Raw genomic sequence first — 24040 nt, 5'->3', positions numbered from 1 at the left:
TTTTTGCTATCACTAAAAGTTGTAATAGTTTAATATTCCCACAGCCCACACAGTGCAGCTGAAAGTGAGCAACAATGTTAAAAGACAAACCAGGAGGCCACATTATATCAGTCTGATGTGAACATTGAAGAATGACTGAAGATGTTAATACAGGACTTGTTATATGAGGAAACTCAGTCTTGAAAATGTCACTAATAATACAGTATCTTAGCAGTATTCATGGCGACTTCAATAACATTACAGACAGTTATGGTTGGCAAGTGATTATGAGCAGTTTGATCCAGAGGCACCGTCTTCATCATCAGGTGGACAGGCGACAAAATCAGCCAACATGGAGGCCATGGCGTCATCATCCAGCTAAGGGACAGACAGAGGGACAACTGCTCAGACATGCACTCTGTGGGGAGTGAGATTTACAATTTACTTTTTTGTGTTCCTTAAAATACTTGAACAGCTGTGAATTTTTACCTTTTTCTTCTCAGTGCTGTGTCCCGCCTCTTCCGCCCTGTGCACGTCCTCTCTCTTCCTCTTCAGTCCTTTGACTTCTTCTCCATCACTCTCTCCCCCTCCTCTTCCTCCCTTTGTCTCCTGCAGCTCAGTTTCCACTTTGTTGTCTCTGTTCTCATTTGTCTCCTCTTGCTCTTTAGTATTCAGAGCTGTTGCGGTTTCGGGCTCTGCAGCTGCCGTTTCTCCTTCTTCGGCAGATGCTGGTTGTTCCTCCTGATGACTACATGGCTGGTTATCACTCACACTGGCTTCCTGTGCCGTTTCAGCCCACGACTCCTGTTGAGATGAAGATTCTCAGTTTCATGGTAACAACACAAGCTTAATTTGATCAAACCTTAGTGTAACAAAAACAGACAACAGAGGAGGGTATTTACTTAGGACCCTGTTAAATACAAAGATATTTTAAGGCCAAGAGCAAGGTAAGGCACGGAGGAACTGCCGAGTTGAGTACATGTCTGAAAGTTTGACTATCCAGATATCTGGACATTTCATTGAGGTGTAATGAGGTGAGATTTATCAGTTTATCGCAGAATACTCAGCAGAATATGCTTAAAAAAAACAATGGCCTAGATAGATCATATTAAATGACATATCTAGTTCTAAATTTGTTTGTACTCTGCAAACAATTTATGTAACATATTGATTAACCTGGGATAACTTCACAATATCGCCAACGTCATTTGGACTACTCATACTTTCACTGTGACTGGTAATAATTTTTTATACAGTATAAGATCAATGAAATATCAACATCATTCTGACTTAATTTGGTTTTAACTACTCAAACTGTCCCATCGTTAGGGCAAGAGTAGATCTGACAATAACTTGTTCTTTCATGTGCAACCCTAGTCTTTTTAAGCGCAATTGGGAGCAAATAAAACAAATATACTATATTTATAGCTTTAGAATACAACAGGTACAACACTTTGGTTCAATTTCTACTGTATATTGATGTCAGAATACAAATGTGTAATGAGGTTAGTAAACAAGTCCAATACTAAATGAGTCTGGTTGGTTATGTTCAGCTTCAGCATCTGACAAAAGGTTTATCATTCACAGAAGAGAATCTACATCTTTCATAAAGAGAATCTACATCTTTCATAAAGAGAATCTACATCTTTCATAAAGTGACCATGGTGATGTTCCGGTTAAATTTAGAATAGAAAAAAATTCTCCTCACCTACAAAGACCTAATTTGGTACCAACATACCTGAAAGCGCTCGTAGTACCATATCACCCCACTGCACTTGCTGAATTCAGGCATACTTGTTGTCCCTAAAGTCTACAGTAGAGTAGGAGCTCCTCTCCTGGGGAAACATCTTCCAGTTTCAATTCGGGAGGCAGACTTCCTCTTTTTACAGGACAGTTTTGCCATCCACTTATTCGCACACACATTGAGAGTGCGCATCAATATGCAACACTTTCACTTGTCCCACATCAATCACACACTGTCGGCACAGCCATCAGGGGCAACTTGGGGTTCAGTAGCTTGCCCTCTTGCCCAAGGACACTTCGACACACAACAAGGGGGGACAGTGGTCAAATTGACGACCCACTTCAATTAAATCATGAGTGCCATTATACTTGATGCCGTCTTCACCCATTTTTTTGTGCACCTCATGAATATTTTGAGATTATTTCTGTTTATCTCTGCAATTCAAAATACATATATTATATAAAACTATCAATGTATGTCCAGGGAAGTATACAACTCTTATCGTGCTGAAAAATAGTGCAGTTGTCATGTGTCTTGCGCAAGGCGTTCACAGAGATGACAGGCTTGACTTATCAATTCTTAATTGTCACCATGCAAGCTATTTTTGCTGAAATAAAATATTCACTATCAGGGAGCAAGTTCATATACAAAACAAGTGGTATGGTTGTAGTGTCATACACTGCCTATGTGTGTTGCCTTTGAGATTAGATCTACAACTGCTTCATTTCATTTCTCGAAATCTTGCAGCCTGTGTTAAGTACTTAAACACTGATGTGATGTCATCTGTATCCATCAGAGGTAAAAAAAGTTAAAAATGTGTTAAGTACCTGTTGATTCTGATTGGTTGTGCACTCTTCTGAGGGGGCTGTTGGCTCAATCTCACTGGCTCCTTTCTCCCACAACCTTGCCTCCTGCTGCATCACACCTCCTCCAGCTCCCCCTTCCTTCTCTTCTGTCTCCTCCCTCTTCTCCAGTGCTCCTCCGGTGACACACAGTATCTGTGGCATGGTAGGGTCATCCATCCTTTCGCTTTCTTCGTCTTCACCCGCCCGCGCCTCCTCCAGGACTCCAATGCTCTCCACCTCCTGGACCTTCATCCTGTCCTCTCCGAATAGCACTCTGTTGGTCTGAATCTCTTCTATCCCACCTTCATCATCTCCTTCCACACTGAATCCAGCAATCCCTCCTTCATCCACTGCTGCTTGGAGCACCTTCCCCTCCTCCATCCCCATCTCTCCTGCCTTGTCTTCTGCTCCTTCTAATGGAGGTATGTCTCCATCCTCTTCCTCTTCCTCCTCCAGCTCTTCTCCCTCTTCTTCATCATACTCCTCAAACTCCTCTCCATCATAGAACTCCTCCTCAGCAAAATCACTCACCTCTTCCTCCTCATCCTCCTCCTCCATCCCTTCCTCTTCCTCTTCCAGCTCTTCGTCATCCTCAATGTCCTCCTCTTCCTCCTCCTCCTCCTCATCTGTGCTGTTTATGTTGATGACAGCTGAATCTTCACTCAGTGCAGTGGGAGTTTGATGCTGGTGAAGATGCCTACCCTGTGGATTCAGCTGATTCTGAAGCTGGTGGAGCTGCAGTGGTAGACCCATGGCACTGGGCTGGCCTGTCGTGGAGGGCTGCATTAGCATCTGCTGGAGCTGGGGTCTACCAGGCATTGAGTCCCCCAGACTGCCCGGTGGAACTGTGAGAGTGCTAGAGTTAAGAGGTGGAACCAGAGAAACCACTGAGGTGCTGGAAGGAGGGAAGGAGTTAATGGGGGCTGTGGAAGTGGTGAGTAGAGGGGAGGAGTTAGGGAGATTGTTGGAAAGCGAGATGCCATCTACTGTGGTTGGTGCTGCTGTGGTGGGAACCATGGTGACACATTCTCCTCCTGGTAGTGTGACTGTGGAGCCTCCTGGTGCAGCAGAAGCCGCATTCTGGGAGTTTGTTGAGACGGCTGTGTCTTCCTGCTGGTTTTCCATGTTAAGCATCCCTGGAGGAACGATAACCACGCTGTCATCTGAGTCACTGGCCAAAGAGATCTCCACATCATCTGCTTCTTCTTTTTCATAACGGACAAAGACAGGTCTCTGCCCTTCTGGGGGCCCAAGCCCAGCCTGGTCTGGCAAGTGGTGTGCATGTGGGGATAGGATCATTTCTCCTGGAGTGTGGGCCTGGTTTGACAGCCCCGGAACCAGAGAGAGGTGGTTCTCAAGCGAGCCCAGGAGGGAGGTCGGGCCAAGGCTGAGGGAGTGGCGAGTAGCAAAAGGGGGACCAGGGGCGGTGCCTCCTAAAAGGGTTGGCAAAGTAAGTCCAGGGGTAGGTCCTTGAGAGGATGAAAGGACTGGTGCGGTGGGTGTGGGTTTCAACGTGAGAGGTGGTAAGGGGAGGGCGATGGAGGGATTACGGGGATGGAGCAGAGAGTTACAGATGGTCAAGGCCTCAGTACAGAATGTAGAGATCTGAGAGGGGACGGAGGGCACATGAGCAAATAAAGCCATTAAAAACTGAAATGACTTGACAACAAATTAGTACATGACAATTAGTTTGGAGTCAGTTCAATCTATGGTTACCAGATTCACCAGTGAATCTGAAAGCTGACTTCATACTACACTACTGACTGGTGATAGGGGGACACACACACTACATGATCTTTCACCAGGAGAAACCATTGATTGGTCCGCAAACGCAAATCACGAAAACACAAGTTAGAAGAGACACTGAAAAGCTCTAAAGCTGGTTGCCACCCGCGGTTGTATGATGAAACGGAAGCAAAGCTGAGACCTAGAGGCTGGACAGTGTACAAAGAGGGCTTTTAATTTGAAACACAAAAAGGAAATGGTCCTGCAGCTCCACCAATAAAATGCTGTCACTTCATCAGTCATGGACTTTTCCTTGTGGTGGTCATTGTAGCGGCACAGCAATATTCACCAAACTTGAGGCTAACGTGTGTCATAAATTAACAGTACAAGTTATGTGTTGCTTTTCATACAGATATGAAGAAAATGATTTAAATATCTAGTATAATCTGTTGTTCTGCAGGATTATACAGTTTCTCAGTAAATGAAATCACTTGACTAATAACTATTTTTAATTACTGGATTAAAAAAGCATTGTGCACTGTGCAGTTTTCAAGAGTGTGTCATTGTTAAACATTTGCACTTTTTGCAATATTGTAAAAAGTATAATGCACGTTTAATTTAAAATACAATTTTCAACATTATATAAAATACTCTACATCGAAAAGTTAAATCATTTTATTAAATTCTTTGAAATTACATCTACTCTTTCTGCCTCGACATTCATATTCGACTCAAAACGGCGTAATTTACATCGTGTTTTAAGCTTAAATGTCCGCAGATATCTTCCGACAAGGTGCATTCAGGGACTGTCGGAAATGCTACCTTAGCCACCTCTGGTGGACTTTTAGACTTAAAACTTGGTGTAAATGACCGTGTTTCGAGTTGAATATTAATGTCGGTGCTTCCAGACACTTGGATGACACCACAAGAGCAGTATGGAGGCATGCTGTGTTTTTTCTGTTGTTTTATTACGTCTGAAGATAGGTCTCTAATCAGCTACACTGTTTACCCCTGAAACTCCAAAAGTGTTTTGTGGACTCAAACACATCACCCCCCCCCCCCCCCCCCCCCCCCCCCATCGGTATAGGGTTGAGTAGATAATGTATGAATTTTCATTTCTGTGTGAACTATCACTTTAAGGCCCAATCCCTTTTAACCCCTTCTCCCTACCCTTTGTTTTCAAGGGTTATCTTGTCCCTTAAAACAGAGTTACAAGGGGTAGTGGTTAAAATCTTCCCCTACGAATTGGGGCAGCACTTCAAGAAGCAGTCATCGTGAAAACCCGACACGTCATCAGTAGTCTTCGATGTAAACAGACGTGACCAAAAGTTTCCCGGTAATGTCATTGTAATAACAATGTTGAGATCTTAAAATCTTGAAATCTATGCTAATGCAGGTGAATCAATGACATTTGAAATTGAACAGCTTGGATGCTCTGCATATTAAACTAAATTAAAGATATTACAATTATTATCGTAATTTTAAAACCCTCATTAATTGATAAAATACTACATTTGTGGGACTCTCTCCAAGCTTTCCTGTGATTCGAAAGGCATTCTGGGAAATTCTCGTAGCCCTCAGTTTGAAGTGTGGGTCTGATAAATGTCCTTTTCGAGGGCTGTACAGCCCAAAAACTTCTCCCTCCACCTCCATCCCAAGTATTGGGACACACTACGCCTACACGCGCACACGGGATTGGGCCCCAAGTCTCCTGGTGTGCACAGTTTGCCCATTTACTAAAGCAAAGCGGGCTGTTGAACTGTTTGACATATTTTTTATTAATTACCCCTGTCTCATTTTAAATAATCACAAGTGCTATGTTTAATTGCAGTGTCATCTGTTCACAGCTTCCTTTTGTCCTGACGTACTTTTATTATTATTTGCATAAAGAGCAGGGAAGAGAAATCTGATCATAAGTGGTCACTTGGATCACCCAAGACGCATGTTAATCAGGCGTAAACAGGCCATAGACCCAGTGATTGGTATCAGCCGATACTACTTCAAACGATTGGTGATCGTCCCTCAAAAATGATCCAAACACCCTTACTTTTATTGGCTGAACTAAGCCTGACGCCGGGTTCACACCGGACGCGGAAGCGCAGCATCAATTGTCGTGCATGCAGCCGCCTGGCTGTTAACACCGGACGCGCATTTCTCCGCGCTGGTCAGCCCGCGATTCTGCTTCTTCTGCTACTTTTTTAATCACACATGTAGCTGATATGTTGTTGTATGCTCCGTTTAATGTAGGAGTTCTGGGGTAAATGATGATGGTCTTCACAAGTGACTGACCTACGCAAGCCTATAACCACTAGACCCCCAACTCTCTCTGTCTGCTTGTGTGTGTGTTTGTCTTTTTAGACACAACTGACAAATGTTTAACTACATAATAAAAAAAATAAAGAAATTAAAGTGGATGGGCAGCTGGGGAAATTTCATCATATGGGGGAGAAAAAAAAAAATCGGGGAAATTGAAACTCCAGGAGAACAGCAGGAAAATCAAAAGTATGGGATGCATATTTGATCATTTATATCATATATAATATATCATTTATATCGTTTAAAAATCGATTTTCAGTATGTTTTCTGGCCCGATTCGCTAGCGGCGAACTGGAAAAATAGAACAGACGCCGAAACCATCACGTGCAGATCACGAGCCGGCCTCGGCGCAGCGCTTCGCTGCAGATGTGAACAACCCAATTGAAAGGAGGTGGACAGCATTTCTTGGCGCTGCGCTTCCACGTCCGGTGTGACTGCTGCATGAGTTTGCGTTGACACCGACTAGATTTCCAGCAGGTTATAAATCTGATCGTAGTCTGAGATGGCTCAGGGGCGCTGAATAAGGATGATCTAACTGATGCAGCGACTTTGGGAGGTCTTTGTTCATCATCTCATATCTTTTTGTTAACAACCACAAGCAAGAACACATCCCTAGCAGATATAGAGAATAGTTAATAATTAATATGAACATTTACTGTTTAAGTTCTGGAAGTCGTGAGAGAAGATAGCATAATTGCTGCTGTGATCATTTTGGACAGTTGAAAAATCTTGTCTCATATTTTTTTATAAACTGCTGAGCAGTGTTGTGGTATCTAACAAACCCTGGAATTGATGGACCTGTAACTCAAACCAGCCAACACATCTCATGGTTTCCTCCTTTATTCTTCTCTCTTTGCCGGAGATTAGTTACCTTGAGGTTGCGGTCGGTGAGTCCCTTGCTGAGGATGGATACAGCACAGGTCAAAGGTGGAGGCCAACAGGGTGATGGGACCAGGACCAGAGCCAGCAATAACCTTAAAGTCCATAAAAAAAACCAAAACACTGATATCATACATTGATACAACCGTTTACAGTCTTAAATTTACTCAGCTTGATTACAACATACAGGTCAAATTAAACAGTGTGTGCACTACAGGTGTGTAGTAAATCTTGGTCCTGTGAAGAAAAAAACCCACACACTGTCAGCAGTGAGTTTATTGGATTAAATGAGCCAAAAAGAAGTGTTGTAAACTGGCAACCTGAACTAAATCTAAACGATGATGTTTTGTAATACAGTAATACAATTTAATACAGATGAAAGTGTTTTATTTCAAAAATAATGGTCAGATAGAAGTTTATAAAAGTATAAAAGATACTAATCCTTGTAAATCTCTGATGTGATGTGACTGAAGGTAGTACCTGTATAGCTCGCGTCGTGTGAGGGCACTGCTGTACTGCCCACTGACCCCCACTGCAGATTCACATGCAGTGTTGCTGCAGGACTGTTGCTGCTGCAGACGCACACACAGCGGCAGCACCACGTCGTGGATACGCTGTGAGAAAAACACACCATTGAAAAAGATGATGTGTTCATTCTGAAATAGAGTGACTACCCCTTAGCCCTTCCCCTTCGTTATGCGCGTTCACGTGTAGCGGTAGGCTGTCCCAATACCTCCAAATGGAGATTTTCCGACCCTCACTATGAACGTAGGGGGTACCCAGAATGCCTTGCGAATCACCGGCAAGCTGGGAGAGAGACCCACAAATGTAGCTTTTCTCCATTAATAAGGATTTAAAATTACGATAATGATTGTAATATCTTAGTTTAATATCATTTAAATGTATTATGGTCAATTTTTTCATAACCTTAAAAAAATTAAGATCGTGAGCGCGCTAGCGTTAGCATACTAGCGATCATTTATTTGCATATAGTCCTGTATTTTCACATAATGTCATGTCGCATTCCCCCTCTTTGAAGACACACGATTCACTTGATTGAACCCGCGTATAGCAGCGATGTTACTGAACTTAACTGTTCCTCTAATAACAAAGCATCCTGGTAGTGTTGCCTACAGACCACTGCTAGCAGCCTGAAGCTGTGTGCGTTTGATTCATAGTTGAAATGATGCAGAGCATCTAAGCTTTTCAGTTTCAAATGTCATTGATTCACCTGCTTTAGCACAGATGTTATTTGGATATTATGGGTTTGTCACTTTAGTAACTGCAAACAATAGCATTGGTTTATTTAAGATCACAATGACATCCCCGGCAAAATTGTCTGGTCTGTTTACATTGATGACTACTGATGATGTAATGGCTTCTTGAAGGGCTGTCCCAATTCGTAGGGGAAGATTTAAAACCACTACCTCTTGTGACTCTGTTTCAAGGGGCAAGATAACCCTCGGAAACAAGGGGTAGGGGTAGGGCCAAGGGGTGAAATGGGATTGGGCCTAACTGCTGTAGTGTTAAAGCACCAAGTCTCATAGTTACAGTTAATATCTGGCAAAAAATAAACTAAATTACCATGAACAACAATGTAACACTGACATTTACCTTGTGTATATCATCCTTTAGCAGTGTACCACTTGTCAGTATGATTTGTCTCAGTGCTGTGAAGAAGAAAACATCTCTGTGATTTCACCATATTTACAAAAAAACTATTACATGAGATCTTTTCAGTCTTGGGCCAAATCTCACCTCTGAGGGCTGAAAGGCAAGTGTCCTGATTGGCCAGAAGGTCTCCTTTCCTCTGAAGTGATGACCCGCCTGCATCTGCTATGACCAAAGGCTTCGTCCTCCGAGGGCCTGGTTTCCCTCCAGGAACCACATCAGCTGACAGACCAGCCCGGAGCTGGAGGAACCGACCACACAGAAAGACACAGGGAATTACAGATGAATACTTGGTGCTGCTGCCTTTACATATGTCGATGTAGATACCTGCTGCTACAAACTATACTGCTGCTAGATAATATTAAAAACTAATTCATTCTTACTCAAAAATACATGTTGCCCATACACATTTAAACTAACTTAATGGAAAGTGAAGTCACCTTGACAGAGTCGACCCCTGGTGTGATGTCACTGAGCAGGTGGCTAAACAGCAGTTCTGAATGGCCCGGGCTTCCCTGAAGAATGCTTGCAGAGGCCCCAGCCACCTGGATCCAGAGCTCTAAGGTTCTGTACACTGACACCCGCACCGAACTGTGGATTGAAGGAAGAGACATGAGAAACAAATCCTTCTGCCACATCCTCATAGTCTGAAATTTTCCATGAACTAATCCTCCTCCTTCCGAAACCATGATGGCACCCCATCTTTCTGATACATGCTAAGTATTTTTGCTGAATGCTGTTTTTATTTGAAATAACATGAAAAAGTTCAGGGCTTCTTCACGTCTTGAGTTTGTATCCTGTACATCACTCAACACAAACATCTGATTGTATCAAAGCAGTCATCTTGGAATAAGTTATTATTCAGGTAATAGAAATAGATGCCATCACTTCACTGTACTACCGAAGCAAGTGGCAAATAGGAAAGAACCCAGTGAAACATCCCTGCAATAAACCCTCCTGTCATAATGTTCAGTTTTATTATGAATTGTTGATTTGATTCTGACATTTTGTTGGCCTTGGTGGACATATTGTTTGGTATTGCATTATACAGTAGGCGTTTGTAATAAGTTTATTTTACAGTACATGTATAGTACCTACTGCCCAACAGACTATACTATAGACCAAAATGATTTTATGCCGTGCTTTTTAATAACCAATAGATGTCACATAAGCAGATGACTTGTAGCTGTTACAGACCCATTTCTGAAATGTGTACATGAGGTGGAGTGTGCTTTTACATGCATTTCATGTACACCAAAACAAACTTTGTTTTATATAAAACATTAGCCAAAAACGCCAACTGACTTTCAGTGAGAACAAATCACCATGTAGTAATGTCCTGTTGTGATGCTAATAAATAATGTTGCACTGCCATTAGTTGTAATCTCAATACGGCTTTAAAAAGGTAATTCCCAATTATTTAGCAAGCAATAGTTTCAGAATAACTGATAACATACCTGATTCAGTAAATCTAATTCAAATTGAAAGGTAGGATGCTGACATGATACGGCTCATTAGGTTTCTACTTTCAAATATAAATAGGGATTTTTCCTTTTTCTGCTGCAGCTTTGGCAAGAGGATCAAATATGGTCATGTAACCACAGAATAGGAGTTTTGGTGCCTGTAATTTAGATATTGGTTAATGTAAAAAATAAGAGGTTCATTTGTACGGAGTAAAACAAAACGACCACAGGCGGTAGGGCTGCAGTTACCTGTAGGCTTTCTGCTGTCCTAGATTGGCTTCATGTAGAGGTGCCCAGGAAGACAGGGTTTGAGAAAACAGCCTCTGTAGAACTACAGTGTATTGAACCATGCCGCTGCGTACACTGTAATACACACAGAGCAGACAAGAAGCTACACATCAATGCCACTGCTACAGTTAACAATATTATCTCCTGCATGCTTGTATCTTTGCAATGATTTGTCTATCGTATTACATGTACATTTGTGAAGAAAAAAAACAATAATGAAAACATAAAAAATAAAGATCTCAAAAAGTGTGTGTTAATGTGTGTGTGTCCACACTCACACTGTGATGAGAGCTGATAGGACCTCCAGAGTGTTGGTGTGTATGATGGGCAGGACAAGCATCCTCACACTTCCGTCTCCTGTTAAATTCTGGCACACACACAGTCAAATATGAATAATGATCAATGCCATTTGTTTCACAGTCATTTACCAAAATGTATGAAAATACACTGGCTGATGTTGCAGTACATCACCTGCAGTGTTTCCCCTACATGCATTTAGCATTCAATTTCCACCATGTCACAGGAATGCCTTAGTGGCCTTTCTGTAATTATTATTAACAATGCAATTACTGGGCAGAATGATTTGATGGATGACTTTGCATCAAGGAAGGCAAGGAAGGTCAGGATTTAGCAGTTATGCAATTTAGTTGCATATAAGTGTGCAATAGTATGTTGTTCTGTTTTTGTATTGTGTGATAGACAAGGGTTTGTGCAATTTTATTTTATTTGTGTGTTCTTTTCTAGCAATATATTGTAATGTATAGGTAATTTGATTCTCTATTTTATTTGTATCTATATAGTTTATTTCCTGTTTCTCTCACTTAATCATTTGTATTTATGATTGTTGTGACGTACATAGTTTTGATAGTAAATTACTATATATATATATATATATATATATATTTCTATAATTTTATATTTCGGTAATTGTATGGACATTGTTCCAAATATCTTGATGAAAATGACTGTTCTTAATGGGTTATTGGTTAGGTGCTACAACTCCATCCTAGGGGAAACACTGAATTATATTAATTAATAATTATTCTGTGAGTGTGTGTGAGAGCATTTGCACACTCACTATGCTCTTGGAGCTGACAGCAAGGGCTCGGCACACCAGGTTGAGAATTGGTCTGACAGGCAGACGTACAGCTGAGGCTGGATCCACTCTGAAGGACAGGTACAAGAGAAGAACAAGATGAACACCTGGAACCCAAAACACTTTACTGCTCTGTACGATTTCTGAATTCAAATTTTTTGAAAATGACCATTTTGTAAACTCAAGTTAAAACAGCACAATGCTACAATTATCGGTGTACATTCTGATTTATTATGGTTAGGCTCAGATTTAGTTATTTTATAAACACTACACAGCATGATGCTTCTGCCCTTATAATGCACTACAGTACAGGTACCCACATACGGACCACAACCTGTTTTTTGAAGGTTTTCTTTTCTGAGAAGTGTCTCCTATCAAGTCAGTACATAGATTCAGGAGCTTTCAGGTTCTGCTATCTTACAAAGAGTGGGCATTGCGTCCTGCTCATCTCCAAGATCAAGCCTTTTTACCCAGTTCACAAACCGTGGAATGTAAACAGTTTTTATTCGGTACAGATTAGGTCTGATTAGAACTGTTGAAAGTGAGGCCAGTTATCTGAACATTGATTGTGGAAGATATGTTGCTGCTGAATGTTTCAAATGTAGTAGTTAGTGCTGTCACCACAACAAATGACATTATAGTGGCAGAAGATATTTGAAAACCAAAAATATTCTGATGGCGAGACACAATAATAACCCAAAAGATTGTATTGTGGTTTAGGTGATGTGACATTTTGAAAGTTAGATTTCAGTTTGAAATTGTGTGTGTTGTACCTTAGCGTGTGTTTAAGTGCCATACAGAGAGCTGTGTATCTGTTCTGGAGCTGCAAGAGCAGCAGGGGATCGGATTGGTCGAGATGAGGAAAGGCCAGCTCCACCCCCGAACCTTCATATTGCGCAGTTCCATCTGTATCAACAACAAGCAAACTAAATCATTAAACCAGGGGACAACACATGAAGAAATTCCAACAAACATGTTCATAAAGCTAACAGACATTCTCCATGTGGTCTAGTGCCTGACTTACTTACTAGCGGATATTTGCATTTCATCTTTTAAAGAATGATAAAAATGTCAGGTGTGTAAAAAAGCAGATACATTTCCAGTACAGACAGATTTAACTTGGAGTCTCAGTGATGGCTCTGTATTACCAAAGGATGTTAGAGAGAATAAACTGTTTCAAAGGGGATGCAGCTAATGTCAAATCATCTCATTTTTGGGCCGCGTCATTGCAGATATTAATGAAATTTGGGGTGCTCGCTGAATTTGACTGGTCATATCACCTTTAATATAGGTCACAGGTATATGGGTCTTATATTATTTTAATGCTTTTGTCCAGCTCCACATCTATCCTAATAGTATGCTATCAATTTAATATAATAGCATTGTGTGTTTATAACAGTAAGAAGTTGAATAGCAAAAAATATATATACATTTAAAAATTGTTTTCAACAACATTAGTTTATAAAGAAAGTTTGGTCTTTGGTTTTCAAGTTGTTGCTGAGATATCATAACTTATCGGAAAAGGCATCACATCACTAATTATATACAATGTTGTTGAAGAGCAGTTAGTGACCAGTGCATGGTCAGGCACATGCAAAATACCAACTGCACTACTTTGTTGATGGGCTCCCAGGCCATTGGATAGTGTGCTAAAGAAATGCAGTAATTGTGTCTTTGCTCAACATTTTGTACATCTATCCTGTCACAGGTTCAACTACCACTAGGTCCATGTCAATCACAAGTGTATCAGGGTGCTATTGGGAGTTTTAAATGAAGATAGTCCATGGGAATATAGAAAGTTCAAATCTTAATTCTCTAGTGATGGATATAGTCTCTTCAACACATCCCAGACACCAGTTATTAACATGAAACCACAACATATTCTTTGAGGCAAGCAAAGACAAGTGTTTCCAAAAATCACAGACCATGCCCTTGGTTTTGGACACATTCAGTTCATCATTCCAAATAATCATAAATAACGACACCACCCCCAGCAGACTGATTATAACTGAGTCATCAGCAAACTTTATGATGCATCCATTTTTTATATTTATGTATCTGTCACCGGATGACTTGTTTGTGTTTGAATGGGTTTGTCTGTCTCAGTGGTCCTGGTAGCCATGTTGTCGGTGGAAATACTTTCCAGTAGTGTTTGAGAGCGAAAAATCAGTCCAATGGGAGGAGCCAGACAATAGGCAATGCACACAACCCTGATGTCCTGCTCTAGTGGGGAAGGAGCCAGAGTTGGACTCACCTCAACACAATGCACTGTTTCTGGAACCAAGGTCTTGGTGAGGCAATGTACAACGCTCTATCGGAGCTCTCCCTGGAGAATGAAGGTTCTCTCTGCAGTGCAACTGCTAGTTGCAAAGAGGAAGGCTCTGACTATTATCTGTGCTCAGGTATTGAATGTCAGTTAGGAATATCCAGTTTTCTCTATGTCTGTGGTTGGGTTCCTGGAGAGGATACAACCTACGGATGCTGCTGTGCTCTATGGGTACTTCCAACACTTGGGTTAGGGTTTAACCTGGAGGTCAGTGACTGGCAGGAACTGCTGCTCATAGCCAAAATGGCTCTTTGTCATTGGACTTCTGTGTTCTCATGGATTGGCCACAATGAAATTGATGTTTAAGCATAGTTTCCAAAGTGTATGTGGTGCCAGAAACCCTGATAAACTTTGTGGTCACATCATCACACCTGTTTCCGTATGTTTCGTACTCTCAGGTGAAGAGAGGAAGAGAGCCAAATGAATCAGATGGCAGCTGAGGCTGAAAGCTGAACACACCTTTAAGTCAGAGGGAAAAGTGAAGGCCTGATCAACGCCCCTGTCAGCAAGGTCTTAAACTCCCACCTCAGAATGACTTTGTTTCATGTATCCAATGGAGGTTGGAGCAAGAGATGCTCAGGCTATGTTTACACTTGAACGTGTGTCTCTGTATGTTATTGTTAGGGAAATACAGTGAACTCAGTTTCAAAAAGTTAGGAACAGATATGAATTGAACTCTGGCTCTATAGAGAAATTAAGCTTCACGGAAAGTTTACCCATTTCTGATCCTTGGTAGATCTGTGCCAACAGGCCATTGGCTGATGCCAATAAGCAGTGAATCTGATTGGTCCAGCCCTCAGCTCTGCCAGCACCCATCCCTCTGTCCAATAGGCCCCCCAGACAGGGCAAGCGACCATAGCACTGACAAGCCATCTAACAGAACAATAGTCACAAAGAAAGAGGGAAAAGGAATATTTGTGTACATATACATATATATAATATATTTTTTAAATGAGGGGGAATCACTAACCACTTGTGTTTTCTTGTTTGTATTGTCCATTTTGGAGAGGAAATAGGCTCCTAGTTTGTCCTAAAAGAAAACAGACAGCTCAAGTTTTTCATTTTTTTCTTCAAATGACAAGTGAAATACACACAATCTTAGTTACCAACAAAACATAAGGCAAACTTTATTAATGGCGAAAAATAACTCCTTCTTTCCAGTTTTCTTTGTCTCCTTGTATCTTACCCGGAGGGATCCACAGGCTCTGGGGTAGTAAGTCATACAGGCAGTCATTCCCTCCATGGCTGACAGCTCACACTGTGGTCACAAGAAGAAAAGGTAGAATGATGCAAATTTGGTCCTAGTTATGGGGCTGAAACAATGCTTTTGACTGCCAAATTAATCTCTTCATTACTCAACCAATTAATTGTAGCTGAGTCATTAAAATGTCAGGACACATTGTTCAAGGGGATATCTGATGATGAAGAGTCTAAGAACATAAATATTGCTAATGACGTGAAAAAGGAGAAAAAAACAGACGGCTAGGAAGTGCTCACACTAGTGAAGCAGGGACAAGCAGCTTATATTATTAGTTTATAGAATAATTAAGTATAAAGCATTATATGAAGTTATCACTACATTTTTGAAGTTATCAAAGATTGTTGATATAATCAACCGCTCATAGTGATGAATTTAACTCGGTAGAAACATGATCACTAGAAGTTTCCACAGTAGATTTTAGGATGTGGAGGCGAAGACATTTTTTAATTTATCATCTAGGGCAGCAGGGCTCCATCCGATAGGCCAAAGATATTGACACGAAGAGCGTGAATGTTTGGTGTATGGAACACAATTTATCACAGTTTTTTCCGTCTTATGCGAAAGTGTATCGCACACGTTGATACCGTGACGACAATAGATTTTCGATCGATCGACCTGCCACAAGGGCTGAACGATATAACGTTGATAGGACTCATCACATCCATGTTTTGACAGACGACACAAATAACCAATGATAATGAGAATAGCGCCGCGCCGAACCAATCATGTGGCTGGAATTACAGCCACGTCATGTTAGGTTGACACACACAGGAGGAGCAGCAGCACACGTGCTAATGTTTGGGCTCCTGCATAGAGGTGGACGACTCTATCGATGCAGTGACTGAACATATTGATTCATGTTTTTCGCTAAGTTCATTGTTTTAGCGGGTTTCCACCGCTGAATAATTATAACACTGCTGCTTCAGGACAGACGCTCATTAAAAGGTCTGGTCGTCCTGTGTCAGAGTCTCAGTTGGAGCTTCCTCCTCACTCCCCCTCTGACCTGCGCTCACTTTACACTTCAACAATAAACACCATCACATGGTATTAGGACACGTAGAGGGACTGATGTTTACTTTGGTTGATTCTCTAGAGTTTATGAAGAGTGTTGGTTAAAAAGTACACCGAGCTTCTCTGTTATGTGGTTAACATGTCAGAACCAGACTGGGTTCTTCCTAACCAACCAAAACCATCTTTGTATTCTCTTGTTCAGAGCCATTTTCTTCTTTGATGATGTTTTACCTGCTCCACAACACGAGACATAACATGACGCGACCAGTCAGGACATCAGGGTTAAAGAGACGGGAACAATCCGGGGTCCTGATTTGAACCATTGATTAATAACTATTTTAGAATATAGGACTAGATGGTGAATATCCCATGTGATTATCAGTTTGTGTGTGTGAGCACGTGCACGCTCCCTCAACAGATCATGGCGCAGCGCGCTGTTTTAACTTCTTTTTTGCAGAAGAAGCAACGCCATGAACATAAATATGAATTCAGCAGGTTTTTCTAAAGATCAGTTCCAAGTGCGATTGATTAGAAAACAATCGGAGTCACTTGTTGACCAGTAAGTTGAGTAGTGCACCTCAGTGCAGTGACACTGATTTAAGATAAGATAAAACCTCTAAAATTCAGTTGTTACAGCAGCAGGCACGTCAGAATGAGCAATATAAAAAGGCAATAGAATAAAATGTTTTAATTAAAATTAAATAAAATGCAGGGTATGTACATTATATACACCTTTTCACTGTAGTGGTTTGTAAAAAATGTTATATAGTGCAGTGGCACAGGATGATTGTACGAGCAAGTAAAATCTGTTTTGTGCATAAGAAAAAACATTTGTGCACAAGGAGTACATTGTACATAAACAAAAAAAGTTATCTTCTGGTTGTTTGATTTATATCGCAATATATATCGATACTGACTGATATGGGAAAAATTATAGTGATACGATTTTTTTCCATATCGCCCAGCCCTAGTCCCTGATATGTAAAACTATCCACTACATTGTTCCCTCACCTCTGTCTTGAGTCCCAGAAGAGAAGTCAGGATGCCCAGGATGGAGTTGAGTCCCACTTCCCTGGCGAGCTCTGCTAACTGGGATGAGTAGTGCAGCAAATCCTTCAGAATGTTCACTGCTAGCTGAATGGTTTGAACTGGAGCCTGAGACTAAAGGAGATCATCCAAAGACACAGAAGAGGATGACGGGAGAAGAATCAGGAAAGAAGAAGTTGGGCTGTGTTGATTTTCAGGCTTTCAAATTTGGAATAATTCAAGTTTTATGGAAGACACAGACTGACAGGAATGGACAACAACAAAAGTGTCTGTGTGGACGTTTGTGTCCATGCATTTTGTACCTGTATGACCTGCTGCAGGGAACGCAGCCAGGAAAGGCAGTGTTGCTCAAACAGAGAACTGGAGCTGTCTTTAACCAGCATGGAGAGCAGGCAGAGCCCTTCAAACCTGCACACACAAGGTATGCCTCAAAAACACAGCATTCAATAATCATAGGACTTTTGTTGATCTTTTCCTTCGCAACAGTAATTATCACAACTGTAATGCCAAATGTCTGATAAAAATTTAACTCAAATGATGTACCTCAAAATTAAAGATTATTTGATACCAAATCTATTTCTCACGACTGCACTATAGTAATCATATACATTAGTGTGAACATTCTTAACAAATCAATTGACTTTCACAACATAAATATGCTATTTTCAGTGATTAGTCTTTCAGTTATCCACTTTTGCCATTTGATGCACAAGATAGCGTCACTAGAGATACAGCACACTGAAAATAACCCTGATGCATATACTGGCCAAATGACAGAGTATCCTTACAGCGTTACCAGTGTTAACGTTACCTTAGCAATGACTGAAACCTTACGACAGCTGACGTGAAACATTGTTTTTTTTCCTCACCTGGTCTTGCTCGAGCCCAGTTTGGCATTGCTAAAACCCACGAGACCCCCGACGGCGCTCGCGCCCTGCAGAAATAAACACAGGCGTTAACTATCAATACGAGCAAAAACACAGTAAACAGCCACATAAACCTCTGTGCCACAGTGTGCTACTGTAACTCCAGATGCCAGCTTAGTGAAAAACAAAGCCTGTAGCAGATGCTGCACAGCGACAGCGGGCTAACAGGGACCTCGTTTTAGGCTATGAGCTGCTCCGGCTTGGCCACTACCTGTGTCGGGAATACGCCATGTTCTCTGTAGCTAGCCAACAAAGCAGGTAAATATTCTGGACGGTGTTCTTTCAGAACCGACACCAAACCCTCGGTTAGTCGCATGGCAGATGAGCCATGCTGCCAAGTCGATGTAGCCATTTTGCCTGTCCGTCAAGCTGACGTAATCACTGTGCGACTGGGTGACGTCAATCTCGTGAGCGCTGAGTTGTTGAGCAGCTCCAGTCGTAGCAGTGTCTGTGTTTTAGTCATAACCAAGCAGGTTTCTTTATATTGAACCCTGTCTACACCGAGCTGGGCTGTCTGGACTAATCTGTGTTACTATTTGTCCTTGGAGAGCTGCTGTAAGAAGCGGTTTGCTGCTCAGTGATGGCTAATGAGCGGCTCAGAGCTCTGGAGGAGGTCGAAAAGGAGATAGCGATGATCCTGCAGTGTGCCGGTAAGTATACAAGACACCACCGTGTTTGATGTATCTTTACATCTTGGTTTTGTATATTGTTGTGGACCACTGTCTCTATTTGAGATATTGACTAGAAAATCCCTCCTGAAAAATGTTGTGTGTCCCTGTCTGATGCTTGGTGCGTGTCGTCGATTCTCATGTTGCCAGTAGTTAGGAATAAATCAGTCGATCTAAATTACAGATTTCATTCTGTGTGGCAGTTTTTATTTTTGTGTCATGCATTAAGTATGCCCATCCCACACAGGCGTATATGACACTACCATGGAATTTGTTGTAGGCTAATAGATACTCCACCATTACTGACAATAATCCATCAATTCATTGACCTTCCATTATGCTACAAAGTGTTTATTCTAATCAATGCTGCAAATACCCGTATCTTTCTGATGTTCTCCTTTACACGTGACATCTATTGCACTTCTGTCCGTCCTGGGAGAGGGATCAGGAGGTGGTGAACTGAAGACAGATTATTGATCCACTTCATCATTGACATTAAAACCAACAGCTTTAGTTGTGCTCGCGCTACATATCTGTTCCACACGAAATTGAATTGCAAAATATATGAAACAACTTCCAGAAAATGATGTTCAGATTCCATTAAACAGCGGAGTTACAGAGCCGAGTCATTAATAGTTTTTAATACTGTCTTCTAACACTGTGAGTGTATCATCAAATTGCTGCAGTGAACGTGACTGTGCCATCAGGAGCACAGAGGGCACAGAGCGCACTGGAGATCACTCACTAAAAATAAAGAAAAACTATTCACTTTCCAAATAATATCCCAGAGTGGAGGTTAGGATCCACTGATGTGAGGTAATCAGTCCGATTGCTCTAATTATATAAATACTGCGGTGACACTCTGCGTAATGCTGCGTGATGGATGCACGCGAATGGAAGAATGGGGAGGAAACGAGGGTTCAGCGATCACAAAGTGTTTTTGTCAGCTGATAAAGATTCTATAGATCTATGATCTGTGATCTTTGTGCTGAACTGAGTCCAGTATCCAGTTTTCCTGGACACAACTTGGGCAGAGGATCTCACCAGCTGCACACTTTACTGGACGACTTCAGAACTTGATGTGCTGTGGCTGGAGATAACAGAGATACCACGACATAGGGTGCAAAACAGCTTTGGCCCAGAGGAGGTACAGGTTGCGCCACTCCCAGCTAAACATCCATTTTGTGAAAGACGGTCAGAAGCCCACCATCCCAGGAGGAACAAAACCTTCTGCAGTCCACCTGGAGATGGGAAATGAGGTCAGACCTTGGGAGAAAACTCCTCAACCCAAAGTAGATTCTATCTACAAGAGACCAGATATCGTCATGTGGTCTCAGGAGGGAAGGAAAGTCAACTTGGTGGAATTAACAATCCTGTGAGCTGTGCGCTGTGAGGAAGCAGCAGAGAGAGGAAAAAAAAGCCAAGTACCATTAGCTGGTCCAGATTTATCAGGACAAAGGGAGGACATCATGGCTGTTTACAGCAGAGGTGGGGTGTTGATGATTCCCAGCTCAATCAGTGTGGAATGCGATGACCAAAGTTGGAGTAAGAGGGCAGACGAGGAAAACATACTGTTCGAAGGTTGGAATAAGTGACGATAAGAGAGAGACTCCTGGTTCCTCTGGCATAAGAGGAAGGATACTAGCTGGAAGCCTGGAGTAGGAGGCAGTGATTTGGCCACTACTTCTGACCCATCAACTAGAGAGTGTTGTGGTTAAGGATCGAAACGTTTATTGAAGGTTGGGTACCACCTGAAGACCTCTACTCCAGGCCAAGATTAGGGCATCTCTGATGTAATGTATGACATAGTTCTTAAAATTGTGCAGAACCACAACTGCTTCAGCTGGAAAAACATCTGTGCATCAGCGCTCGTCCCACAACATTTTGTAATGACCACACATAAGTGATTAGTGATTGCTGTGCTGACTAATTTGGTTTGGTAGGTGTCAGTCTGTATGCAAGATTAGACAGTATAAATATGAAATATTGTGTCATGCCCTCTGCTCTCTCTCTGTCTCTGTCTCTGTCTGTCTGTGCGCTCTTGATTGCATAGAGGCTTCATCATGTGGTTAAAGGTCCAGTGTGTAAGATCTAGTGATGTTTTCAGTAGTGTGTGATCATCTAAATTGTACAAATAGTTGTTTTCTTTACCCTAGAATGGGCCCTTATATTTAAATATATATTTATTTACTATATATTTACATTGGGAGCGGATCCTCACTATGGAGAGCTACTCTTTTTAGAGTAGTACAGACAGGACAAACTAAACAGCTTTTCAGTTTTTTTTTTTATAACAACTGAAGGCTACCACAGGTTTTCTTTCATGTTTGTATGGGGTGTGTGAGGTGAGGGGTATTCATCTGCAACATGCAACTTCACCACTAGATGTCACTAAATTCTACACACTGTACCTTCAGAAGCTGTCAAGCAATTTAATTTAAATCTGCGTGATACACAATAAGTGCAGGGTTGCTTAAAACCAAGGTGTGTAGGAATACTAAAGATACACCCATGCATTTAAGTGTTAGTAAACCACAAAACACTAGTGAGCTAAGTTGTAGACGAGATAAAGTCTATACAAACATATACTTACATGCTTGACAGGGGAAATGAAGGGGACATTAAGGGATATTCAGTTGGTTACAATCATGAAACCACTGTGAACTAATAACAGTTTATTGTTGGTCAGAAACATTTATGGAAATCAGTCCAGGATTCTTTTCTAAGTACCAACATGCATCATCACATTTATTTGCCTCTAAATTCTACACAATGAATCTTGAACAAATAGCCATGTTTCACATCTATTGTCTTAAAGGAGTATATGTTTAATATTAGCTGTTCAGTTCCTTGTTGACTTCAGTGTGTCTAAAAGCCCACCTTTGCATTGCAAAGTAGCTTAGGCTGGTTCATGCATTAGATTTCCCCCAATTAGACTAATAATATGAATGGGGAAAAAAGTCTTGTCACCGAGCTTTTCAGCCTCTCTGAGCACATTATTTTGACTTCCTGGCTGGTAAACTCAACTCTCATCAATCTCCCTTCCAGTAGCTTTAGGCATGAGATGCTTTTATCATGGTCACAGTGTCAGGTCCTGAATTGATACTGTATATTTTTGTTTCCTTACCCTTGCAGGTAATATAGTTCTGGAACTCTCCAAAGACAAACATAATGCCAGCCTCCTGGACAGACAGCTTGTCCAATTCCAAAGCTCTGTCACCCGAGTGGAGAGTGAACTGAGCACCCAGATCCGCTACCTCACACAGGTCAAACACATTCTAATAGTAGTAGTTTTTCTTTATTTGTCCAACATAACTGAAGTGCCTCATGGTACAAGTATTGTTTCAGAGGCTGTTTCACCTTAACAAAAACAGTTGTTATATGTATAGCTTTGAATATTCTGCTCAATATATCCCTATCAATATTTTCATATAAGATATCAGTTGGAAGGCTGGTCAGAAACACCTTAATTGAATTTAACCGTATACTAATCAAATACAGTAAAATATAAACAACTAATAGATGTAACTTATTAGTTCAGGTTTTTCTCTCTCACTTTACTTGACAATTAAGATGTATTGCTAATTATATTAAAAAAATCTATTGTCCCATAGATGGGCTTCAGAAACAATCAATAACATTTTTATGAAGAGCATCAGAGGGGTGATGTATACTCCCACGCTGTCTAAACCCCATCCGATAATGCTAACTTCATTATATTGTAATAATACTCGTCATGATATAATTTACACCATATTATGACAAATGATGGGTTGAACTAAATAAGCTGTAGATAGTGTCTCTAGTCTTATAGGGTTAGGGTTAGAAAGTTAATGCATTATTACTCTACATGATCACCACTCTAATATGAGCATACATTTTTTTCAGTCTATAAGCTTTAGGTTTAGGTCTATAGTGTAGAGATACCTGGAAAAATCAATTATTTGCAGAGATCTCTTGTACATCATACATCAAAGTGCTTCATAAAAGTAACTCTCCTGTTTATTTCCATAGGTAGCTACTGGTCAACCTCATGAGGGCTCCACGTACTCAGCAAGGAAGGACTGTCAGATGGCACTGAACCGAGCAGAGTACGCTAAGGTCAAACTGGGAGAACTGGGACGGACCTGTGAAGTCATGCTGGAGCAGCAACAGCAGCAGCAACAGCAGCAGCAGCAACAGCAGCAGCAGCAGCAGCAGCAGCAGACATGAGAGCAAAGAGGGCTGAAGAGAAGCTGGCTGAGTTGGAACATTTCACAAAGATACCCAATGTATCAGACCTCATTACATATTGAAATCTTTTAATAATCATTTTTTATTGTAATTACAATACTGGACTTTCACAAAAAGGCAAAGAAAAGTGTGCACAAGATTTTTTTTATTTTTGAAGTAGTATATGTTGTATTGGCCCTGTTAAGATACTTCTTATACAACTGCCAAGAACTTTTTTCTTTTTTATATTTTGAGCTCTTGAGAATGCAAGAAGTTACTTGCCAACAGTATTTAGTTAAACGTGTCTGGCATTATATATTTCATAGCATTTTTTACACCAGTTCAAGGTTACACCTTCCATTTGACAGGTGGAAAAGTTTTTCACAAAAACGAAAAAAGTGTAGTGTGACAACCTATCTTATGTTTGAAATAAAATAAAGACCCTTTTTTTACATTCTATTGAAGAAAATGCAGATGTAGTAGCTTGTAATATATTTTCTTGTTATATTGTGAATTGTTAAGTATTCTGTATATCTCAGGTTTGATAATACAGTAGATATAATAAATTAACATAGCTCATATT

At 41.1% G+C, this 24040-nt stretch overlaps 2 protein-coding genes across 2 annotated transcripts; one reads left to right on the top strand and one right to left on the bottom strand.

The window, feature by feature from the left end:
• On the bottom strand, window positions 1-19007 carry pelp1 (proline, glutamate and leucine rich protein 1). The gene is made up of 19 exons (XM_034568702.1): window positions 18789-19007; window positions 18521-18585; window positions 17954-18059; window positions 17616-17765; window positions 15519-15590; window positions 15303-15362; window positions 15049-15205; window positions 12780-12912; window positions 11989-12076; window positions 11189-11277; window positions 10872-10985; window positions 9600-9750; window positions 9247-9400; window positions 9103-9158; window positions 7969-8102; window positions 7481-7583; window positions 2551-4173; window positions 469-783; window positions 1-357 (listed from the first exon to the last, which is right to left on the bottom strand). The coding sequence occupies exons 1-19, from the start codon at window positions 18927-18929 to the stop codon at window positions 265-267; spliced, it is 3804 nt and encodes a 1267-aa protein (XP_034424593.1). The 5' UTR covers window positions 18930-19007; the 3' UTR covers window positions 1-264.
• Window positions 18972-23602, top strand: med11 (mediator complex subunit 11). Its single transcript, XM_034568703.1, has 3 exons — window positions 18972-19227; window positions 22381-22511; window positions 23260-23602. The coding sequence occupies exons 1-3, from the start codon at window positions 19158-19160 to the stop codon at window positions 23455-23457; spliced, it is 399 nt and encodes a 132-aa protein (XP_034424594.1). The 5' UTR covers window positions 18972-19157; the 3' UTR covers window positions 23458-23602.
• Window positions 23603-24040: the final 438 nt, after the last annotated feature.

The sequence above is a fragment of the Hippoglossus hippoglossus genome, chromosome 18, assembly GCF_009819705.1.
Source record: "Hippoglossus hippoglossus isolate fHipHip1 chromosome 18, fHipHip1.pri, whole genome shotgun sequence".
Taxonomy (NCBI): Eukaryota; Metazoa; Chordata; class Actinopteri; order Pleuronectiformes; family Pleuronectidae; genus Hippoglossus; species Hippoglossus hippoglossus.
The sequence above is the reverse complement of the archived record's forward strand: the minus strand, read 5'-3'. Positions and strand labels throughout refer to the sequence as shown.

What these genes read in the sequence shown, in the direction of transcription:
- med11 (XM_034568703.1), top strand. Translation starts at nt 19,158, where the DNA reads ATGGCTAATGAGCGGCTCAGAGCTCTGGAGGAGGTCGAAAAGGAGATA. An exon ending in GATGATCCTGCAGTGTGCCG is followed by an intron (nt 19,228 to 22,380) that starts GTAAGTATACAA and finishes TTACCCTTGCAG; the next exon opens with GTAATATAGTTCTGGAACTC. An exon ending in AGATCCGCTACCTCACACAG is followed by an intron (nt 22,512 to 23,259) that starts GTCAAACACATT and finishes TTATTTCCATAG; the next exon opens with GTAGCTACTGGTCAACCTCA.
- pelp1 (XM_034568702.1), bottom strand. Translation starts at nt 18,929, where the DNA reads ATGGCTACATCGACTTGGCAGCATGGCTCATCTGCCATGCGACTAACC. An exon ending in CTGTCAGCTCCAAGAGCATA is followed by an intron (nt 11,278 to 11,988) that starts GTGAGTGTGCAA and finishes TGTGTGTGCCAG; the next exon opens with AATTTAACAGGAGACGGAAG. An exon ending in CAACCAATCAGAATCAACAG is followed by an intron (nt 784 to 2,550) that starts GTACTTAACACA and finishes TCATCTCAACAG; the next exon opens with GAGTCGTGGGCTGAAACGGC.